At 40.4% G+C, this 16,912-nt stretch overlaps 4 protein-coding genes across 4 annotated transcripts; 2 read left to right on the top strand and 2 right to left on the bottom strand.

Moving 5' to 3' along the window:
- The first annotated feature begins 1,998 nt into the window (after nt 1–1,998).
- Nucleotides 1,999–2,784, top strand: LOC117270045 (heat shock protein 30-like). Its single transcript, XM_033647459.2, has one exon. It carries the CDS (start codon nt 2,044–2,046, stop codon nt 2,683–2,685), a length of 642 nt encoding a protein of 213 aa, XP_033503350.2. The 5' UTR covers nt 1,999–2,043; the 3' UTR covers nt 2,686–2,784.
- Nucleotides 2,785–4,782: 1,998 nt separating this feature from the next.
- LOC144458758 (heat shock protein 30-like) lies at nt 4,783–5,598 on the bottom strand. Its single transcript, XM_078162134.1, has one exon. It carries the CDS (start codon nt 5,540–5,542, stop codon nt 4,901–4,903), a length of 642 nt encoding a protein of 213 aa, XP_078018260.1. The 5' UTR covers nt 5,543–5,598; the 3' UTR covers nt 4,783–4,900.
- Nucleotides 5,599–8,134: 2,536 nt separating this feature from the next.
- LOC144458761 (heat shock protein 30-like) lies at nt 8,135–8,968 on the top strand. Its single transcript, XM_078162138.1, has one exon. The coding sequence runs from the start codon at nt 8,215–8,217 to the stop codon at nt 8,854–8,856; it is 642 nt and encodes a 213-aa protein (XP_078018264.1). The 5' UTR covers nt 8,135–8,214; the 3' UTR covers nt 8,857–8,968.
- A 3,160-nt stretch (nt 8,969–12,128) lies between these two features.
- Nucleotides 12,129–12,966, bottom strand: LOC144458729 (heat shock protein 30-like). Its single transcript, XM_078161953.1, has one exon. It carries the CDS (start codon nt 12,887–12,889, stop codon nt 12,248–12,250), a length of 642 nt encoding a protein of 213 aa, XP_078018079.1. The 5' UTR covers nt 12,890–12,966; the 3' UTR covers nt 12,129–12,247.
- Between the last annotated feature and the right edge of the window lie 3,946 nt (nt 12,967–16,912).

Below are 16,912 nucleotides of genomic sequence, written 5' to 3' on the forward strand. Positions count from 1 at the left end.
GATCCAGCGCCAAAGGAATAACTGCATGCTGATGAGCTGGCGGCTCTTCGTGTGTGTGTCTATGTGTGTGTTTGTGATGAGCTGGTGGCCGTCAGAACCACTTACACAGATAGAGGGATATCTCTTTTATGTGTTCAGGGGGAGAGAGGGGGATTATGGTGCATTAAAAAGCATCTCCGTGAGGGACAAACTAAGGCAGGAACAAGGAAGTGCAAGTTTGTGCCCAAGATTCTCTTTGTGCGCGTGTGTGTGTTTGATGCTGTCCCGGCGTCAATATATGTGTGTGTGTATTTGTGCATACAAGCAGTATTAGGAGAACAATGCGGATGATTTGCATGGAGCCTTGCTTTCTCCTCCTCATCCTCCTCCTCCTCATCCTTCCTCTGTTTCCGTTACCTTTTGTTCTCCTCCACCTCCTCCTCCTCACTTCTATCCTGCCTTCACTTTGGGGAGTTCATCCAAAGGTGAACGCCTGGCAAAAAAAAAGTATCTCTCCCCCCTCTCAAAAAGCTCATATATTCTCTTTTTGTGTCAAAAATACTGACACCAGCCTTGACACTATATCCCCGAGCAGCAAAGCGCTGTGTTTGCCAGTCCAGGTTTCATCATCCGTCCTTGTTTTTTTGGAGATATAGAATATGTTGAAAAGAAGACTGTGGGTTTAAATCCTGCCTTCTGTGTTGTTGTTGCCCTACTTCTCTGCACAGTCCTTCATATCAATCTTCTCTGTATGCTGACTGGATAAATAAATAAAATACAGGAAGATGAAAGGTGTAGACTACTACTCTATACTGCTTAGTTTTATGCATCCTGATTAGGTCTTCCTTTTACTGATCTCTTTCCACAAGGGAGATATAAAGTAAACAGCACACTGTGTAGTCAGTGTATTAGTATCAATCCATGCATAATAGCGTCAATATGGTTGTGTTGCTCACTTTAGATCAATGCTAAACCCAGCATGTGTCACAGAAATGAAAACAGAATTAATACAAAGCACAAATTAACAGTTACATTATTAATTAGAGGCTGTGTATAATCATAGGTAGCGTTGCACAGCGGGGCTTTTTTCATGCGTTAGTAATTTAATTTAGTCTTTTTTTTGTGAAACTAGGATGACAACTAGTGGCAAAGTGCTGAGATAGCAGGAAAGTTGTTGGGGTTTTGAGGATGATGTTGATGGTGAATGTTTGTGGAAGCAAAGGCTGCCATCTAGTGGAGAGGTGTGCAAATGACAGGAGGGTCGGGGGACATCATTGTGAACATACAAAGTCAATCTCATGCTGAGATACTGAACAAACATTGTGGGAAACTCAACAGAATAAACATCCGCTGAAGACGCTGTCTGTCATGTATTCCAGTTTTCCCTCAGAAGTACCTGATGCTGAGGTGAATGGAATTTCTGTTCAAACAGGTGAATGCATGACAGACAGAATTTAATAAAAGAACATGGGTCTGTTAAAGACAAATCAGTCATATCGTTCAGTGATCACACATATTTATTTCTTTGAGCCCAAGGAACAAAATGACTAACCTTTCTTTATCTGTCTCCGACATTTTAAACCAATTTTGAAATTGTGTCATATTTTAAGATTAGACAACGGCTTATATAGATTATCTTTAAAACTAATCTTTGTCATCTAACAGAAAGGTTTCTGAAGACTATCTGGAAAAGAAATAGCATATTCTCCACTGTATGTTTAAAACTTTCGATATTTTTGCCACATGTCGGTTTGAGCTCAACATAAAATACGCACATTTATTCTAAATTGCAAGTCAAATCTTCATTTGTACTTGTATCTGCATAAATATATTTCAAACAGAAAACTTCAAGATCAATCTGGAATGATCCACTGACGTCAGAAATCCTGTGTAACAGCTCCACCCAGTGGAGAGCTGTGGTAATGACAGGAAAGTTCCTGAAGACTCAGGAGCTCCTCCAGTGAGAATATAAAAGCTGGGACAGTCCCACTGCTGAGACAGAAAGCAACACACAAGAGAACACACACTTTAACAAGACAACTCATCACTGAACACACACTGAAGATGCTGTGCTCTCATGGATTCCACTCTGCCCTCAGTCCATTCATGGACTTCCACTGGCCTGTACACACTCTGAGGTCAGAGGTCAGGCCTCTGCTCTACCAGCAGAATCTACTGCAGAGAAACCTACAGGAGCTCCGCAGCAGTCTGGAGCTGATGGACAAACTTCAACACAAGATCCAGGAGGAGACAGAGCCCTTCCAAACCAGCGTGGCCATGCAACCGGTCTCCTTCCAGCTGGAGAAAGACGGACAGCACTTCGGCCTGACCCTGGACACTCGAGGCTTTTCCCCGGAGGAGCTGTCTGTCAGACAGGAGGGCAGGAAGCTGAGAGTCAGCGGGAAGACAGAGAAGAAGCAGGAGGACGGGAAAGGCTCCTACTCTTACAGACTCCAGGAGTTCAGACAGGAGTTTGATCTGCCCCAAGGGTCCAACCCTGAAGCCGTCACCTGCTGCCTGGCTCCAGACGGGAAGCTCCACATCCAGGCAGCCAAAGCTCCATGTGTGGAGGAGGCTGAGAGAGAGCTGACTATCAAGAGGAGCTCGGAGGAGGAAACACAGCAGAGTGTGTGTTCACACACAGAAGGCAGCAGCACAGACAGCAGCACGAAGGGCACACATGAAAACATGGACTCAACCACATGATGGACCAAAATATGATAAATGTGTTTATACATATACACAATTGTATTGTTAGATGATGAGAATATGGGCTGTTGTGTTTTTATACCTGAGTATAATAAATAAATGGGTCTAAACTGAAATCATGTATTTGAAAATTATATTCTTTTCTTTTGCACATATGATAATAAATACAATATACTTTAAATTTTCATGTAGTATTTTATATTTATATTTATATCAATGCTTAGAGTAGGGGAAACACAAGTTTCAACAGCAGTTAAATAAGTAGAAGATTAACTGATTCTCAAAAATCATGAAGTCAAAGATGAAACATTTTATCACATTTTTGAAATGCTTTTTGTAACCAGCTAAGAGTCTTAAATTCTTGTTTGGGGGATTTTCACCCATTCTTCCTGCGAAAGGTGTCTGTGAGATTCTTGGGCTGTCTTGCATGCACTGCTCTTTTAACGTCTATCCAAAAATTTGAATGATGTTTAGATCAAGGGACTTTGAGGGCCATGGCAAAATCTTCACTTTGTGCCTCTTGAGGTAGTCCGTTGTGGATTTCGAGGTGTGTTTAGTGTCATTGTCCTGTTGTAGAAGCCATCCTCTCTTCATCTTCAGCTGTTTTGCAGATGCTGTGATGTTTGCTTCCAGAATTAGTTGGAATTTAACTGAATCCATTTTTCCCTCTACCTGTGAAATGTTCCCCGTGCCACTGGCTGCAACAGAATCCCCAATGATCGATCCAGCCCCGGGTTTTACAGCTGGACAGGTGTTCTTTTTCCTCCAAACATACCTTTGATCATTGCGTCCAAAAAGTTCTATTTGAACGTCATCACTCCACAGGACTTGTTTCCCCAAAAAGCATCAGGCTTGTTCAGATGTTCCTTTGCAAACTTCAGATGCTGAATTTTGTGGTGATGACTCCTCCATGAAGGTCATATTTGTACAGGTGTCGCTGTACAGTAGAACAATGCACCACCACTCCAGAGTCTGCTTAATCTTCTAATCATCAACTTTATTTATATGGCACTTTTCATACAACAGTAACACAAAGTGCCTCACAGAGGTTAAAAACAACAAAGATCCAAACAGAAAACAAAAAGAAAAGAGAAAACCCAACCCTCCCACCCAACAAAAAGCTATTTAGCTCATAAAAGTGAGTTAGTAGCTAGGTAAGAATGATCTAAAACAGAGACATAAAATGCATCAAACCTAAAACCTATAGGCTAACTAAAATAACAAAAGATAAAGGTTAAATGAGATAAGAACATAAAAATAGGAAGGGTAAGAATATAAAAAATAAATAATAAATAGATAATAGATGGATAAATCGGTTATAAGAGGAATTTAAAATAGATAGCAATCCTATGAGCAGCTCTCTCAGAAAGTGTTTTTGGTTTTCCAGACCTCAGATTGATCTCCACAGTTCCTCTTAACTGCCATGATGAACTGAGGAAACAGCGACCTGAAAACATTCTGCTATATCCTTATAGCGTTCTCCTGCTTTATGGGCATCAGTTATGTTAGTTTTCAGAGTGCTAGGCAGCTGTTTAGCGGAGCCCATGGCTGCTGATTAACGGGACAAGATTTTGGGAGTCAAAGTATTTATAAAGTATTGAAATCTGCATCACCTGGCCTTTCCTTACAATGACTGTGAACAAGCCACAGCCCTAACAGGCTAACTATGGTCTGAGACCCTGGTAAAAGTTGTCCGAGAGCTTAAATATCTTGGGGTGCCCAAACTTTTGCATGGTGCTCCTTTCATTGTTTTTTTCAATCTAAAATTTTACAAAACAAAATTTCACCTTATTTGATTTCACCTCAGTAAAGCTTTGCTAGCTGCCTTTATTCTGTAGCTACAATGTGTTTTTTGTTTTGTTTTGTTGTGTTTAATCAAATACTGGTTACGTTATAGACCGATGAAGTTATTTTGAGCACCTGTAGTATCAACCATTTAAACTTTGTCATTGGACATTTTCCTCTCCTCTTTAGTAAAAGCATTGGAATAAATTTGTGTATTTAATAAATAGAAGGTATATTGTATGTAACATTTGTTTTATACAAAAATACAAGCTATGTGTGCAAAAGAAAAAAATATAATGTTCACAAACATGATTTCAAATTAGGGGAATTTATTCTTACTCAATTATAAAACACAACAGCCCATATTCTCATCATCTAACAATACAATTGTGTATATGTATAAACACATTTATTATGTATTGGACCATCATGTGGTTGAGTCCATGTTTTCATGTGTGCCCTTCGTGCTGCTGTCTGTGCTGCTGCCTTCTGTGTGTGAACACACACTCTGCTGTGTTTCCTCCTCCGAGCTCCTCTTGATAGTCAGCTCTCTCTCAGCCTCCTCCACACATGGAGCTTTGGCTGCCTGGATGTGGAGCTTCCCGTCTGGAGCCAGGCAGCAGGTGACGGCTTCAGGGTTGGACCCTTGGGGCAGATCAAACTCCTGTCTGAACTCCTGGAGTCTGTAAGAGTAGGAGCCTTTCCCGTCCTCCTGCTTCTTCTCTGTCTTCCCGCTGACTCTCAGCTTCCTGCCCTCCTGTCTGACAGACAGCTCCTCTGGGGTGAAGCCTCGAGTGTCCAGGGTCAGGCCGAAGTACTCTCCCTCTTTCTCCAGCTGGAAGGAGACTGGTTGCACGGCCGCACTGGTTTGGAAGGGCTCTGTCTCCTCCTGGATCTTGTGTTGAAGTTTGTCCATCAGCTCCAGACTGCTGCGGAGCTCCTTTAGGTTTCTCTGCAGTAGATCCTGCTGGTAGAGCAGAGGCCTGACCTCTGACCTCAGAGTGTGTACAGGCCAGTGGAAGTCCATGAATGGACTGAGGGCAGAGTGGAATCCATGAGAGCACAGCATCTTCAGTGTGTGTTCAGCGATGAGTCCTCTTGTTAAAGTGTGTGTTCTCTTGTGTGTTGCTTTCTGTCTCAGCAGTGGGACTGTCCCAGCTTTTATATTCTCACTAGAGGAGCTCCTGAGTCTTCAGGAACTTTCCTGTCGTTACCACAGCTCTCCACTGGGTGGAGCTGTTACACAGGATTTCTGACGTCACCAGCTCATTCCTGTGTTTTCAGGAACTTTCCTGCAGAGATGTCAGTCAAACTCATGTCATCATATTCAAATGTTCATTTAACCAAATTGCAGTAATCATATGTCTTCTATGAGTTCATTTTAACATAGTACACTGACATTTTTTAACATAGCCTACTACACTATGACTTTTTTTGTTTGTTTGTTTTTACAGATTTTCTACATACTCTGCTGTGACTTTCTAGTTTTTCTATGTGGCATACTGTGACTTTTTTTGACATACTCTATGAGATTTTCGAGATACCATTTGTTAACAGTTTTTTGGACATGCTGGACTCAGTCTTTTCAACATTTTTTTGAAATGCTATATCATAACTTTTTTCAAATATAAAAGTAACACACCAAGAATTATAATGAGGTGCTGATCACTGTCAGTAGACTTGACTGTAGAAGGGTCATTATACGAAAACGTGCCATTTTTTTGTCTCTCGAACAAAACTGTGCTGTAAATGTCAATAGACAATAAATACACTATAATCATTTTAGAATTTTTCCATGATATCTCTTGTAACATTAAAACAATGTAAAATTTTATTTATTTTGTTTTCAAAGAGTTTTAAACACCTTTTTGTATAAAGCATCATTCAAAAACTGTAAAAATGGCCTGTCGCTCAACATGATTGTTGTATTTTTACTAGCTATTAAGGCCCAAAGAAGTCAAACTATCATTAAAAACATTAACTTATATATAAAGCCTCAAGTGTCCTTTCATTATTCATGAATGGGTTTTAATCTTAATATATGTAAAATGTTGTAAAAAAACAAACAAACATGAATTTAGTTGGGTTGCCAGGTAGTCATCAACCCTGTTACTTTTAATGAAAACACCCCTTCTGAGATAATGGACTGCTTCGAAAGTTGCATCATCAGTGAGTGAAATCAGCTTCCGTTTGTGAACATGCTGGTGAAAAGACAAGTAAGTGTCCTCTTCTTTTCATGATTTTTCTTAGAGTTATATAATGTTTGACAGAGGGGGACAAGCTTATTGTGTCAGCCCTGTTTCCACAAAAGGACACGTTAGTCTGATAGGTAAGGATCTATTTAAATTCCAACTAATTCTGGAAGCAAACATCACAGCATCTGCAAAACAGCTGAAGATGAAGAGAGGATGGCTTCTACAACAGGACAATGACACTAAACACAACTCAAAATCCACAACGGACTACCTCAAGAGGCACAAAGTGAAGATATTGCCATGGCCCTCAAAGTCCCTTGATCTAAACATCATTCAAATTTTTGGATAGACCTTAAAAGAGCAGTGCATGCAAGACAGCCCAAGAATCTCACAGATGCCTTTCGCAGGAAGAATGGGTGAAAATCCCCCAAACAAGAATTTAAGACTCTTAGCTGGTTACAAAAAGCATTTCAAAAATTGGATAAAATGTTTCATCTTTAACTTCATGATTTTTCGGAATCAGTTCATCTTCTACTTTTTTAACTCCTGTTGAAACTTGTGTTTCCCCTACTCTAAGCATTGATATAAATATAAATATAAAATACTAATTATTTTGTGGTCAAAATCCATAATAAATGACAGACATTCAGAACATGAGTTGAGATATGTAAAAAAAAAGACTCTTGCTGGGTCTTAAAACACATCATCCAAATACCTCTACCATAAGAATATTTTGTCCTTGAAGCCATGATTAGAGTAAATGAACTTCCCTTCGATTAGAAGATTAACGACCCATTGGTCACCCATTACTACCCATGTTTTTGAATATAAAAAGTATTTAGGAAAAGGCTGGAATGTCATCAAAATAAAAGAAATGCATATGGAGTGTGCAACACTTGTTTTCTACAGTCAAGTCTACTGACAGTGATCAGCACCTCATTATAATTCTTGGTGTGTTACTTTTATATTTGAAAAAAGTTATGATATAGCATTTTAAAAAAATGTTGAAAAGACTGAGTCCAGCATGTCCAAAAAACTGTTAACAAATGGTATCTCGAAAATCTCATAGTAGAGTATGTCAAAAAAAGTCACAGTATGCCACATAATGTAGATAAAACTAGAAAGTCACAGCAGAGTATGTAGAAAATCTGTAAAAAAAAGAAAAAGTCATAGTGTAGTAGGCTATGTTAAAAAATGTCAGTGTACTATGTCAAAATGAACTCATAGAAGACATATATGATTACTGCAGTTTGGTTAAATGAACATTTGAATATGATGACATGAGTTTGACTGACATCTAGTGTTTAACTCCTGCAACTGCAGGAAAGTTCCTGAAAACACAGGAATGATCTGGTGACGTCAGTCCTCCTGTGTAACAGCTCCACCCAGTGGAGAGCTGTGGTAACGACAGGAAAGTTCCTGAAGACTCAGGAGCTCCTCCAGTGAGAATATAAAAGCTGGGACAGTCCCACTGCTGAGACAGAAAGCAACACACAAGAGAACACACACTTTAACAAGAGGACTCATCGCTGAACACACACTGAAGATGCTGTGCTCTCATGGATTCCACTCTGCCCTCAGTCCATTCATGGACTTCCACTGGCCTGTACACACTCTGAGGTCAGAGGTCAGGCCTCTGCTCTACCAGCAGGATCTACTGCAGAGAAACCTACAGGAGCTCCGCAGCAGTCTGGAGCTGATGGACAAACTTCAACATAAGATCCAGGAGGAGACAGAGCCCTTCCAAACCAGTGCGGCCGTGCAACCGGTCTCCTTCCAACTGGAGAAAGAGGGAGAGTACTTCGGCCTGACTCTGGACACTCGAGGCTTTTCCCCAGAGGAGCTGTCTGTCAGACAGGAGGGCAGGAAGCTGAGAGTCAGCGGGAAGACAGAGAAGAAGCAGGAGGACGGGAAAGGCTCCTACTCTTACAGATTCCAGGAGTTCAGACAGGAGTTTGATCTGCCCCAAGGGTCCAACCCTGAAGCCGTCACCTGCTGCCTGGCTCCAGACGGGAAGCTCCACATCCAGGCAGCCAAAGCTCCATGTGTGGAGGAGGCTGAGAGAGAGCTGACTATCAAGAGGAGCTCGGAGGAGGAAACACAGCAGAGTGTGTGTTCACACACAGAAGGCAGCAGCACAGACAGCAGCACGAAGGGCACACATGAAAACATGGACTCAACCACATGATGGTCCAATACATAATAAATGTGTTTTATACATATACATCATTGTATTTTTAGATGATGAGAATATGGGCTGTTGTGTTTTATAATTGAGTAAGAATAAATTCCCCTAATTTGAAATCATGTTTGTGAACATTATATTTTTTTCTTTTGCACACATAGCTTGTATTTTTGTATAAAACAAATGTTACATACAATATACCTTCTATTTATTAAATACACAAATTTATTCCAATGCTTTTATTAAAGAGGAGAGGAAAATGTCCAATGACAGAGTTTAAATGGTTGATACTACAGGTGCTCAAAATAACTTCATCGGTCTATAACGTAACCAGTATTTGATTAAACACAACAAAACAAAACAAAAAAAACATTGTAGCTACAGAATAAAGGCAGCTAGCAAAGCTTTACTGAGGTGAAATCAAATAAGGTGAAATTTTGTTTTGTAAAATTTTACATTGTACAAAAACAATGAAAGGAGCACCATGCAAAAGTTTGGGCACCCCAAGATATTTAAGTTATCGGACAACTTTTACCAGGGTCTCAGACCATAGTTAGCCTGTTAGGGCTGTGGCTTGTTCACAGTCATTGTAAGGAAAGGCCAGGTGATGCAGATTTCAAAGCTTTATAAATACTTTGACTCCCAAAACCTTGTCCCGTTAATCAACAGCCATGGGCTCCGCTAAACAGCTGCCTAGCACTCTGAAAACCAACATAACTGATGCCCATAAAGCAGGAGAACGCTTTAAGAATATAGCAAAGTGTTTTCAGGTAGCTGTTTCCTCAGTTCATCATGGCAGTTAAGAGGAACTGTGGAGGTCAATCTGAGGTCTGGAAAACCAAGAACACTTTCTGAGAGAGCTGCTCATAGGATTGCTAGAAAGGCAAATCAAAGACCCTGTTTGGCTGCAAAAGACCTGCAGGAAGATTAAGCAGACTCTGGAGTGGTGGTGCATTGTTCTATTGTGCAATGACACCTGTACAAATATGACCTTCATGGAGGAGTCATCATCACAAAATTCAGCATCTGAAGTTTGCAAAGGAACATCTGAACAAGCCTGATGCTTTTTGGGAAACAAGTCCTGTGGAGTGATGATGTTGAAATAGAACTTTTTGGACGCAATGACCAAAGGTATGTTTGGAGGAAAAAGAACACCTGTCCAGCTGTAAAACCCGGGGCTGGATCGATCATTGGGGATTCTGTTGCAGCCAGTGGCACGGGGAACATTTCACAGGTAGAGGGAAAAATGGATTCAGTTAAATTCCAACTAATTCTGGAAGCAAACATCACAGCATCTGCAAAACAGCTGAAGATGAAGAGAGGATGGCTTCTACAACAGGACAATGACACTAAACACACCTCGAAATCCACAACGGACTACCTCAAGAGGCACAAAGTGAAGATTTTGCCATGGCCCTCAAAGTCCCTTGGACCTAAACATCATTCAAATTTTTGGATAGACCTTAAAAGAGCAGTGCATGCAAGACAGCCCAAGAATCTCATAGATGCCTTTCGCAGGAAGAATGGGTGAAAATCTCCCAAACAAGAATTTAAGACTCTTAGCTGGTTACAAAAAGCATTTCAAAAATTGGATAAAATGTTTCATCTTTAACTCCATGATTTTTGGGAATCAGTTCATCTTCTGCTTATTTAACTGCTGTTGAAACTTGTGTTTCCCCTACTCTAAGCATTGATATAAATATAAATATAAAATACTAATTATTTTGTGGTCAAAATCCATAATAAATGACAGACATTCAGAACATGAGTTGAGATACGTAAAAAAAAAAAGACTCTTGCTGGGTCTTAAAACACATCATCCAAATACCTCTACCATAAGAATATTTTGTCCTTGAAGCCATGATTAGAGTAAATGAACTTCCCTTCGATTAGAAAATGAACAACCCATTGGTCACCCATTACTACCCATGTTTTTGAATATAAAAAAGTATTTAGGAAAAGGCTGGAATGTCATCAAAATAAAAGAAATGCATATGGAGTGTGCAACACTTATTTTCTGGGTCATTATATGAAAACGTGCCATTTCCCATTCTTAATGTTTGATTTTCAAAGTACTGTTTTAAAACTATTTATGATCCTTTTTGGATTAACTGAATCCATTTTTCTCTCTACCTGTGAAATGTTCCCCGTGCCACTGGCTGCAACAGAATCCCCAATGATCGATCCAGCCCTGGGTTTTACAGCTGGACAGGTGTTCTTTTTCCTCCAAACATACCTTTGATCATTGCGTCCACAAAGTTCTATTTCAACATCATCACTCCACAGGACTTGTTTCCCAAAAGCATCAGGCTTATTCAGATGTTCCTTTGCAAACTTCAGATGCTGAATTTTGTGATGATGACTCCTCCATGAAGGTCTTATTTGTACAGGTGTCGTTGCACAATAGAACAATGCACCACCACTCCAGAGTCTGCTTAATCTTCCTGCAGGTCTTTTGCAGCCAAACAGGGTCTTTGATTTGCCTTTCTAGCAATCCTATGAGCAGCTCTCTCAGGAAGTGTTCTTGGTTTTCCAGACCTCAGATTGATCTCCACAGTACCTCTTAACTGCCATGATGAACTGAGGAAACAGCTACCTGAAAACACTTTGCTATATTCTTAAAGCGTTCTCCTGCTTTATGGGCATCAGTTATGTTGGTTTTCAGAGTGCTAGGCAGCTGTTTAGCGGAGCCCATGGCTGCTGATTAACGGGACAAGGTTTTGGGAGTCAAAGTATTTATAAAGCTTTGAAATCTGCATCACCTGGCCTTTCCTTACGATGACTGTGAACAAGCCACAGCCCTAACAGGCTAACTATGGTCTGAGACCCTGGTAAAAGTTGTCCGAGAGCTTAAATATCTTGGGGTGCCCAAACTTTTGCATGGTGCTCCTTTCATTGTTTTTTTCAATCTAAAATTTTACAAAACAAAATTTCACCTTATTTGATTTCACCTCAGTAAAGCTTTGCTAGCTGCCTTTATTCTGTAGCTACAATGTTTTTTTTTGTTTGTTTGTTTTTTCTTTTTTTGTTGTGTTTAATATATATATATATATATAATACTGGTTATATACGTTATAGACCGATGAAGTTATTTTGAGCACCTGTAGTATCAACCATTTAAACTTTGTCATTGGACATTTTCCTCTCCTCTTTAGTAAAAGCATTGGAATAAATCTGTGTATTTAATAAATAGAAGGTATATTGTATGTAACATTTGTTTTATACAAAAATACAAGCTATGTGTGCAAAAGAAAAAAATACAATGTTCACAAACATGATTTCAAATTAGGGGAATTTATTCTTACTCAATTATAAAACACAACAGCCCATATTCTCATCATCTAACAATACAATTGTGTATATGTATAAAACACATTTATTATGTATTGGACCATCATGTGGTTGAGTCCATGTTTTCATGTGTGCCCTTCGTGCTGCTGTCTGTGCTGCTGCCTTCTGTGTGTGAACACACACTCTGCTGTGTTTCCTCCTCCGAGCTCCTCTTGATAGTCAGCTCTCTCTCAGCCTCCTCCACACATGGAGCTTTGGCTGCCTGGATGTGGAGCTTCCCGTCTGGAGCCAGGCAGCAGGTGACGGCTTCAGGGTTGGACCCTTGGGGCAGATCAAACTCCTGTCTGAACTCCTGGAATCTGTAAGAGTAGGAGCCTTTCCCGTCCTCCTGCTTCTTCTCTGTCTTCCCACTGACTCTCAGCTTCCTGCCCTCCTGTCTGACAGACAGCTCCTCTGGGGTGAAGCCTCGAGTGTCCAGGGTCAGGCTGAAGTGCTGTCCCTCTTTCTCCAGCTGGAAGGAGACCGGTTGCATGGCCGCGCTGGTTTGGAAGGGCTCTGTCTCCTCCTGGATCTTGTGTTGAAGTTTGTCCATCAGCTCCAGACTGCTGCGGAGCTCCTGTAGGTTTCTCTGCAGTAGATCCTGCTGGTAGAGCAGAGGCCTGACCTCTGACCTCAGAGTGTGTACAGGCCAGTGGAAGTCCATGAATGGACTGAGGGCAGAGTGGAATCCATGAGAGCACAGCATCTTCAGTGTGTGTTCAGCGATGAGTCCTCTTGTTAAAGTGTGTGTTCTCTTGTGTGTTGCTTTCTGTCTCAGCAGTGGGACTGTCCCAGCTTTTATATTCTCACTGGAGGAGCTCCTGAGTCTTCAGGAACTTTCCTGTCATTACTACAGCTCTCCACTGGGTGGAGCTGTTACACAGGAGGACTGACGTCACCAGCTCATTCCTGTGTTTTCAGGAACTTTCCTGCAGAGATGTCAGTCAAACTCATGTCATCATATTCAAATGTTCATTTAACCAAATTGCAGTAATCATATGTCTTCTATGAGTTCATTTTGACATAGTACACTGACACACTGACTTTTTTTTTGTTTTGTGTTTTTTTTTTTTTTTTACAGATTTTCTACATACTCTACTGTGACTTTTCTAGTTTTTCTATGTGGCATACTATGACTGTTTTTTTACATACTCTACTATTAGATTTTCAAGATATGATTTGTTGACAGTTTTTTGGACATGCTATACAATGACATTTTTAGACATACTCCCACTTTTTTGCCATACTGCACTAAGACTGTTTTTGGCATGCAATAGGATCATTTTTTAAAACACACTTCACTATGACTATTTTCAAGGGTTTTGTGACATGCTCATCTATTACTTTTATTCAAAATACTAGTTAAACGTTTTTAAAGGTTTTTTTGGACACTTAGATTTTAATAGTTTTACAACATACCATGAGTTTTCTTGACATACTAGGATCATTTTTGAGATACTGTAGTATGAGTTATGAGTTTTCAGCATACTGTACTAAAAATTTGAGTACAGCACAGTTTTTTGACATGACATACTATGAGTTTTTTCGCCGACATACTGTACTGTTATTATTCAACATGCAATACTATGAGTGTTAGTATGAGTTTTTATATATTTGAATCTGATTCTGAACTCAGTGGTGTATTCAAAGAACGGCCACTCATTGTCTCATGTTCCACTAAATCTGTTATTCGCTTGATTACTTACCCTTGTGGTAAGTCATATGTTTGAAAGACCAGTAGAGCATTAAAAGTACTATTAGATGTAAAAACATGAATTGTCCTGTAGCAGCTCATATTTCCTCTTTAAAATAAATTGGGATTGAGAAGGTAACAGTGGCTTCTGCCTCGAAACCAGCCACAACTCAGCCCTGAGCAGAGTGACCGTCCTCTATTGACCAATCAACAGATTGCAGTGTTCACAGCTCCACCTTTTAGTACCAGATCTGTGTGCTAGGTACCCCAACAGAGGGGGAACCAAACATGGTAACGGTTAGGAAAGGTTCCATTGGTACCATCCACAAATTTTCCCAGTGGAAACAGAAAAAAAACGTACCGAACTGAACCATACCGTACCGTACTGCTCGGTGGAAACAGGCTAAAGGTACCATACTGAAAATGTTTGGTGGAAAAGGGGCTAAAGTGACTAATGGGAGCAACAATCTTTGAAACTGGTCCGGAATTGACCTATGGCTAAGTCCCGCCCTCAACCGCGATGAGCCAGTCACAGTGCGTATAGCCATTCCCATACACTTGGACATTCTCTGCCTGGATGTTCATTGAAATTACAGAAAGTCAGTTTTGTTCGGTTTTATGGTGTGCATGGGGTACATGCAATTCCGACACAAGGTATCCTGAGAGGCTGGGCGACAAATTTTTTACACTTAAAACCACATCTCAACCGAGAAAAGTGTCTCCTTTGGATAAAGTTGTGCGGTAACGTTAGACCACAACATCAACTCAACGTGAATAAGATTAACAATGATGTCTACATCTGTTCTAAGGTAAGTCAACATTGTGTTTGAGGCAACATATTGTCACTTTGCTGGAAAGAAATATAAAGTTATCTGTAACATCTCTAGCTAATGTTAGCTAAAGTTAGCCTAACGTTAGCTCCTAGCTGCGTTGTTCATCATGTCACCTTGTTTGCTGGGAGTTCATTAGCCTATTTTGTTCTGGTTTTGTACTTTGGTGATCATTAGCTGTTGTCCATAGCGCTCTAGTTAAGCTAAAGTTAACTTCTGGAGCTTAGCTTCATTAATTTATCTGTAACCGCAGAGATAACAAAGGTTGGCAAATGTTATGCTGAATGATTCAATGTAAATACTGTAGCACCAAACTAACAGAGAGACACTCTTGGTAAAGATGGTAAAAAGGCCGTTATGCTTTTCTCATATTCTGAGCCAAAAACCTTAACTTCAGTAGCACTTTAACTTGTTGTCTTTGATGGCGACGGCAATGAGATGCGGTTCACAAGCATACACTGTGACCTGTAAATTTTGGCTTGTAATTTAAGCTTTTCATCGATCTTCTCAACAACAATATTTCTGCCTTGATGGTGTGCTGCGACCGGCTCTGGGTCAGCTGGGAAAGGCTTGAGGCGAAGCGGGCTCACGGCTTATGTGTTTGCCGCTTTCTTTTTCATTTTAACCCACACCATGATCTTTTCCAAACACTAACCCTAACCAAGTGGTTTTTGTGTCTAAACCTGACCAGACCTTAACCACAGAGCATCATGATGATTTCAGAACAATGGGACTTTGGAACAATGGGTTTAATATGGTCGGAACAATGGGATGTAGTCAGACCAATGGGTTGTTGGAATAATGGGCTGTCGGACCAATGGGCAGACCCCGAAATGCCGTGTACTGTGACACCTGCCAGAGCGCCGGTCACTGAATGTTAATAATTTGTCCGAGTGAGTGGAGGGGGGCGTGGCTTAGCCATAGGTCAATTGCAGCCGACAGCGACAAAACAGGCTGCAATTAAACCACTCTGGGCATTTGGTACCATCAATATAATATGTCCACTAAAAGTGTTGTTTTTGCCACTGACAGGCTTTGATTGTTATTCTATTTGTCTGACAACATTATGGAGAGAATCCCTACAGAGACAGACCATAGTTTAAAGAGTAAGATCCAGAAACAGCCCCCAAAATTGCGACAAGCATACCCAAAATACTCAAAAATAAAAAAATACTCAATTCAAATACACAGTAATTTTAGTGTGTATGGAGCCAGCATATTTTCATACCTAACTGGGTGTATTAAGCTTTTATTCCAACCTTTTCATGTTGTGTATGACTGTTCGGTGTCATTTCTATTTGTCATTAATGCTGCTCTGTTCTGCTCCTGGGGGTCTTTGTTGCTGCTCTCCCTGCCTTAGGCTTTCCATGTAGGCACATGGAAGGGCAGGGAGGTGTTCTCTCTCTGCCTCAGGCTTTCCTTGCTTGCACGTGGAAGGGCAGAAACAATTTCAAAAACTGTTGTTCGGATTAGTCACTTTGACACAAAAATATGTCTGATCATAACAGACCAAGTAAGGCTGTAAAAGAAATTCCATGAGTATACTGGATTAAACAATGCTGTGTTTATTGCTTATTGATGTGTTATATTATCTCGCTTTGCTCTCATTGCTCTTTCCAACTTTGACTGGTCCTCGGGGGTAATTTTAGGAATAGTTAAACTATCTAAAAGTAAGGATGTGTGACACTTGGCAACTCAAAGCAAAACAGTCTACATTAATAAAAAGCTGTAGTGCTTTTACGAAAAAAATGTAGTTTTGATTCCCTTTTTCCCTTTAATCCAAGCGTCTCACTAATTTGGTCTCTTAGTCTTATCAACATGCTGCTCACAAATAAAGTGCAGTTACTGTAAAATTGAGGAAATAATTAAAAGGATGTGGTGGCCTCTCCTGGCTGGTGAAGGAGGAGTTGAACTGTTTAACTGTGGAACAACTTTGTTTTATCTTTGACATACATGCATCTTAAAGGGTCAGTGTGTAAAATGGGTTGAAAACCGTTGAAAACAGTGACATCAGTGGTCAAATTCTAGATTGCAGGGCTCACTCGCTCACCCCTCCCATCTGGTAAATGACGGTGGCCTCGTAGGGACAAAAAGCCTTGTGCAGACAAGAGTTTTTCAGGAGTAGGTCTACCTAGCAACGAGGTGAATATTTAGTTAGAAATCTAAACTATGTTACGATATTGTAATGAATCCCTCACGAGCAGGA

The sequence above is a fragment of the Epinephelus lanceolatus genome, chromosome 19, assembly GCF_041903045.1.
Source record: "Epinephelus lanceolatus isolate andai-2023 chromosome 19, ASM4190304v1, whole genome shotgun sequence".
NCBI lineage: Eukaryota > Metazoa > Chordata > Actinopteri > Perciformes > Serranidae > Epinephelus > Epinephelus lanceolatus.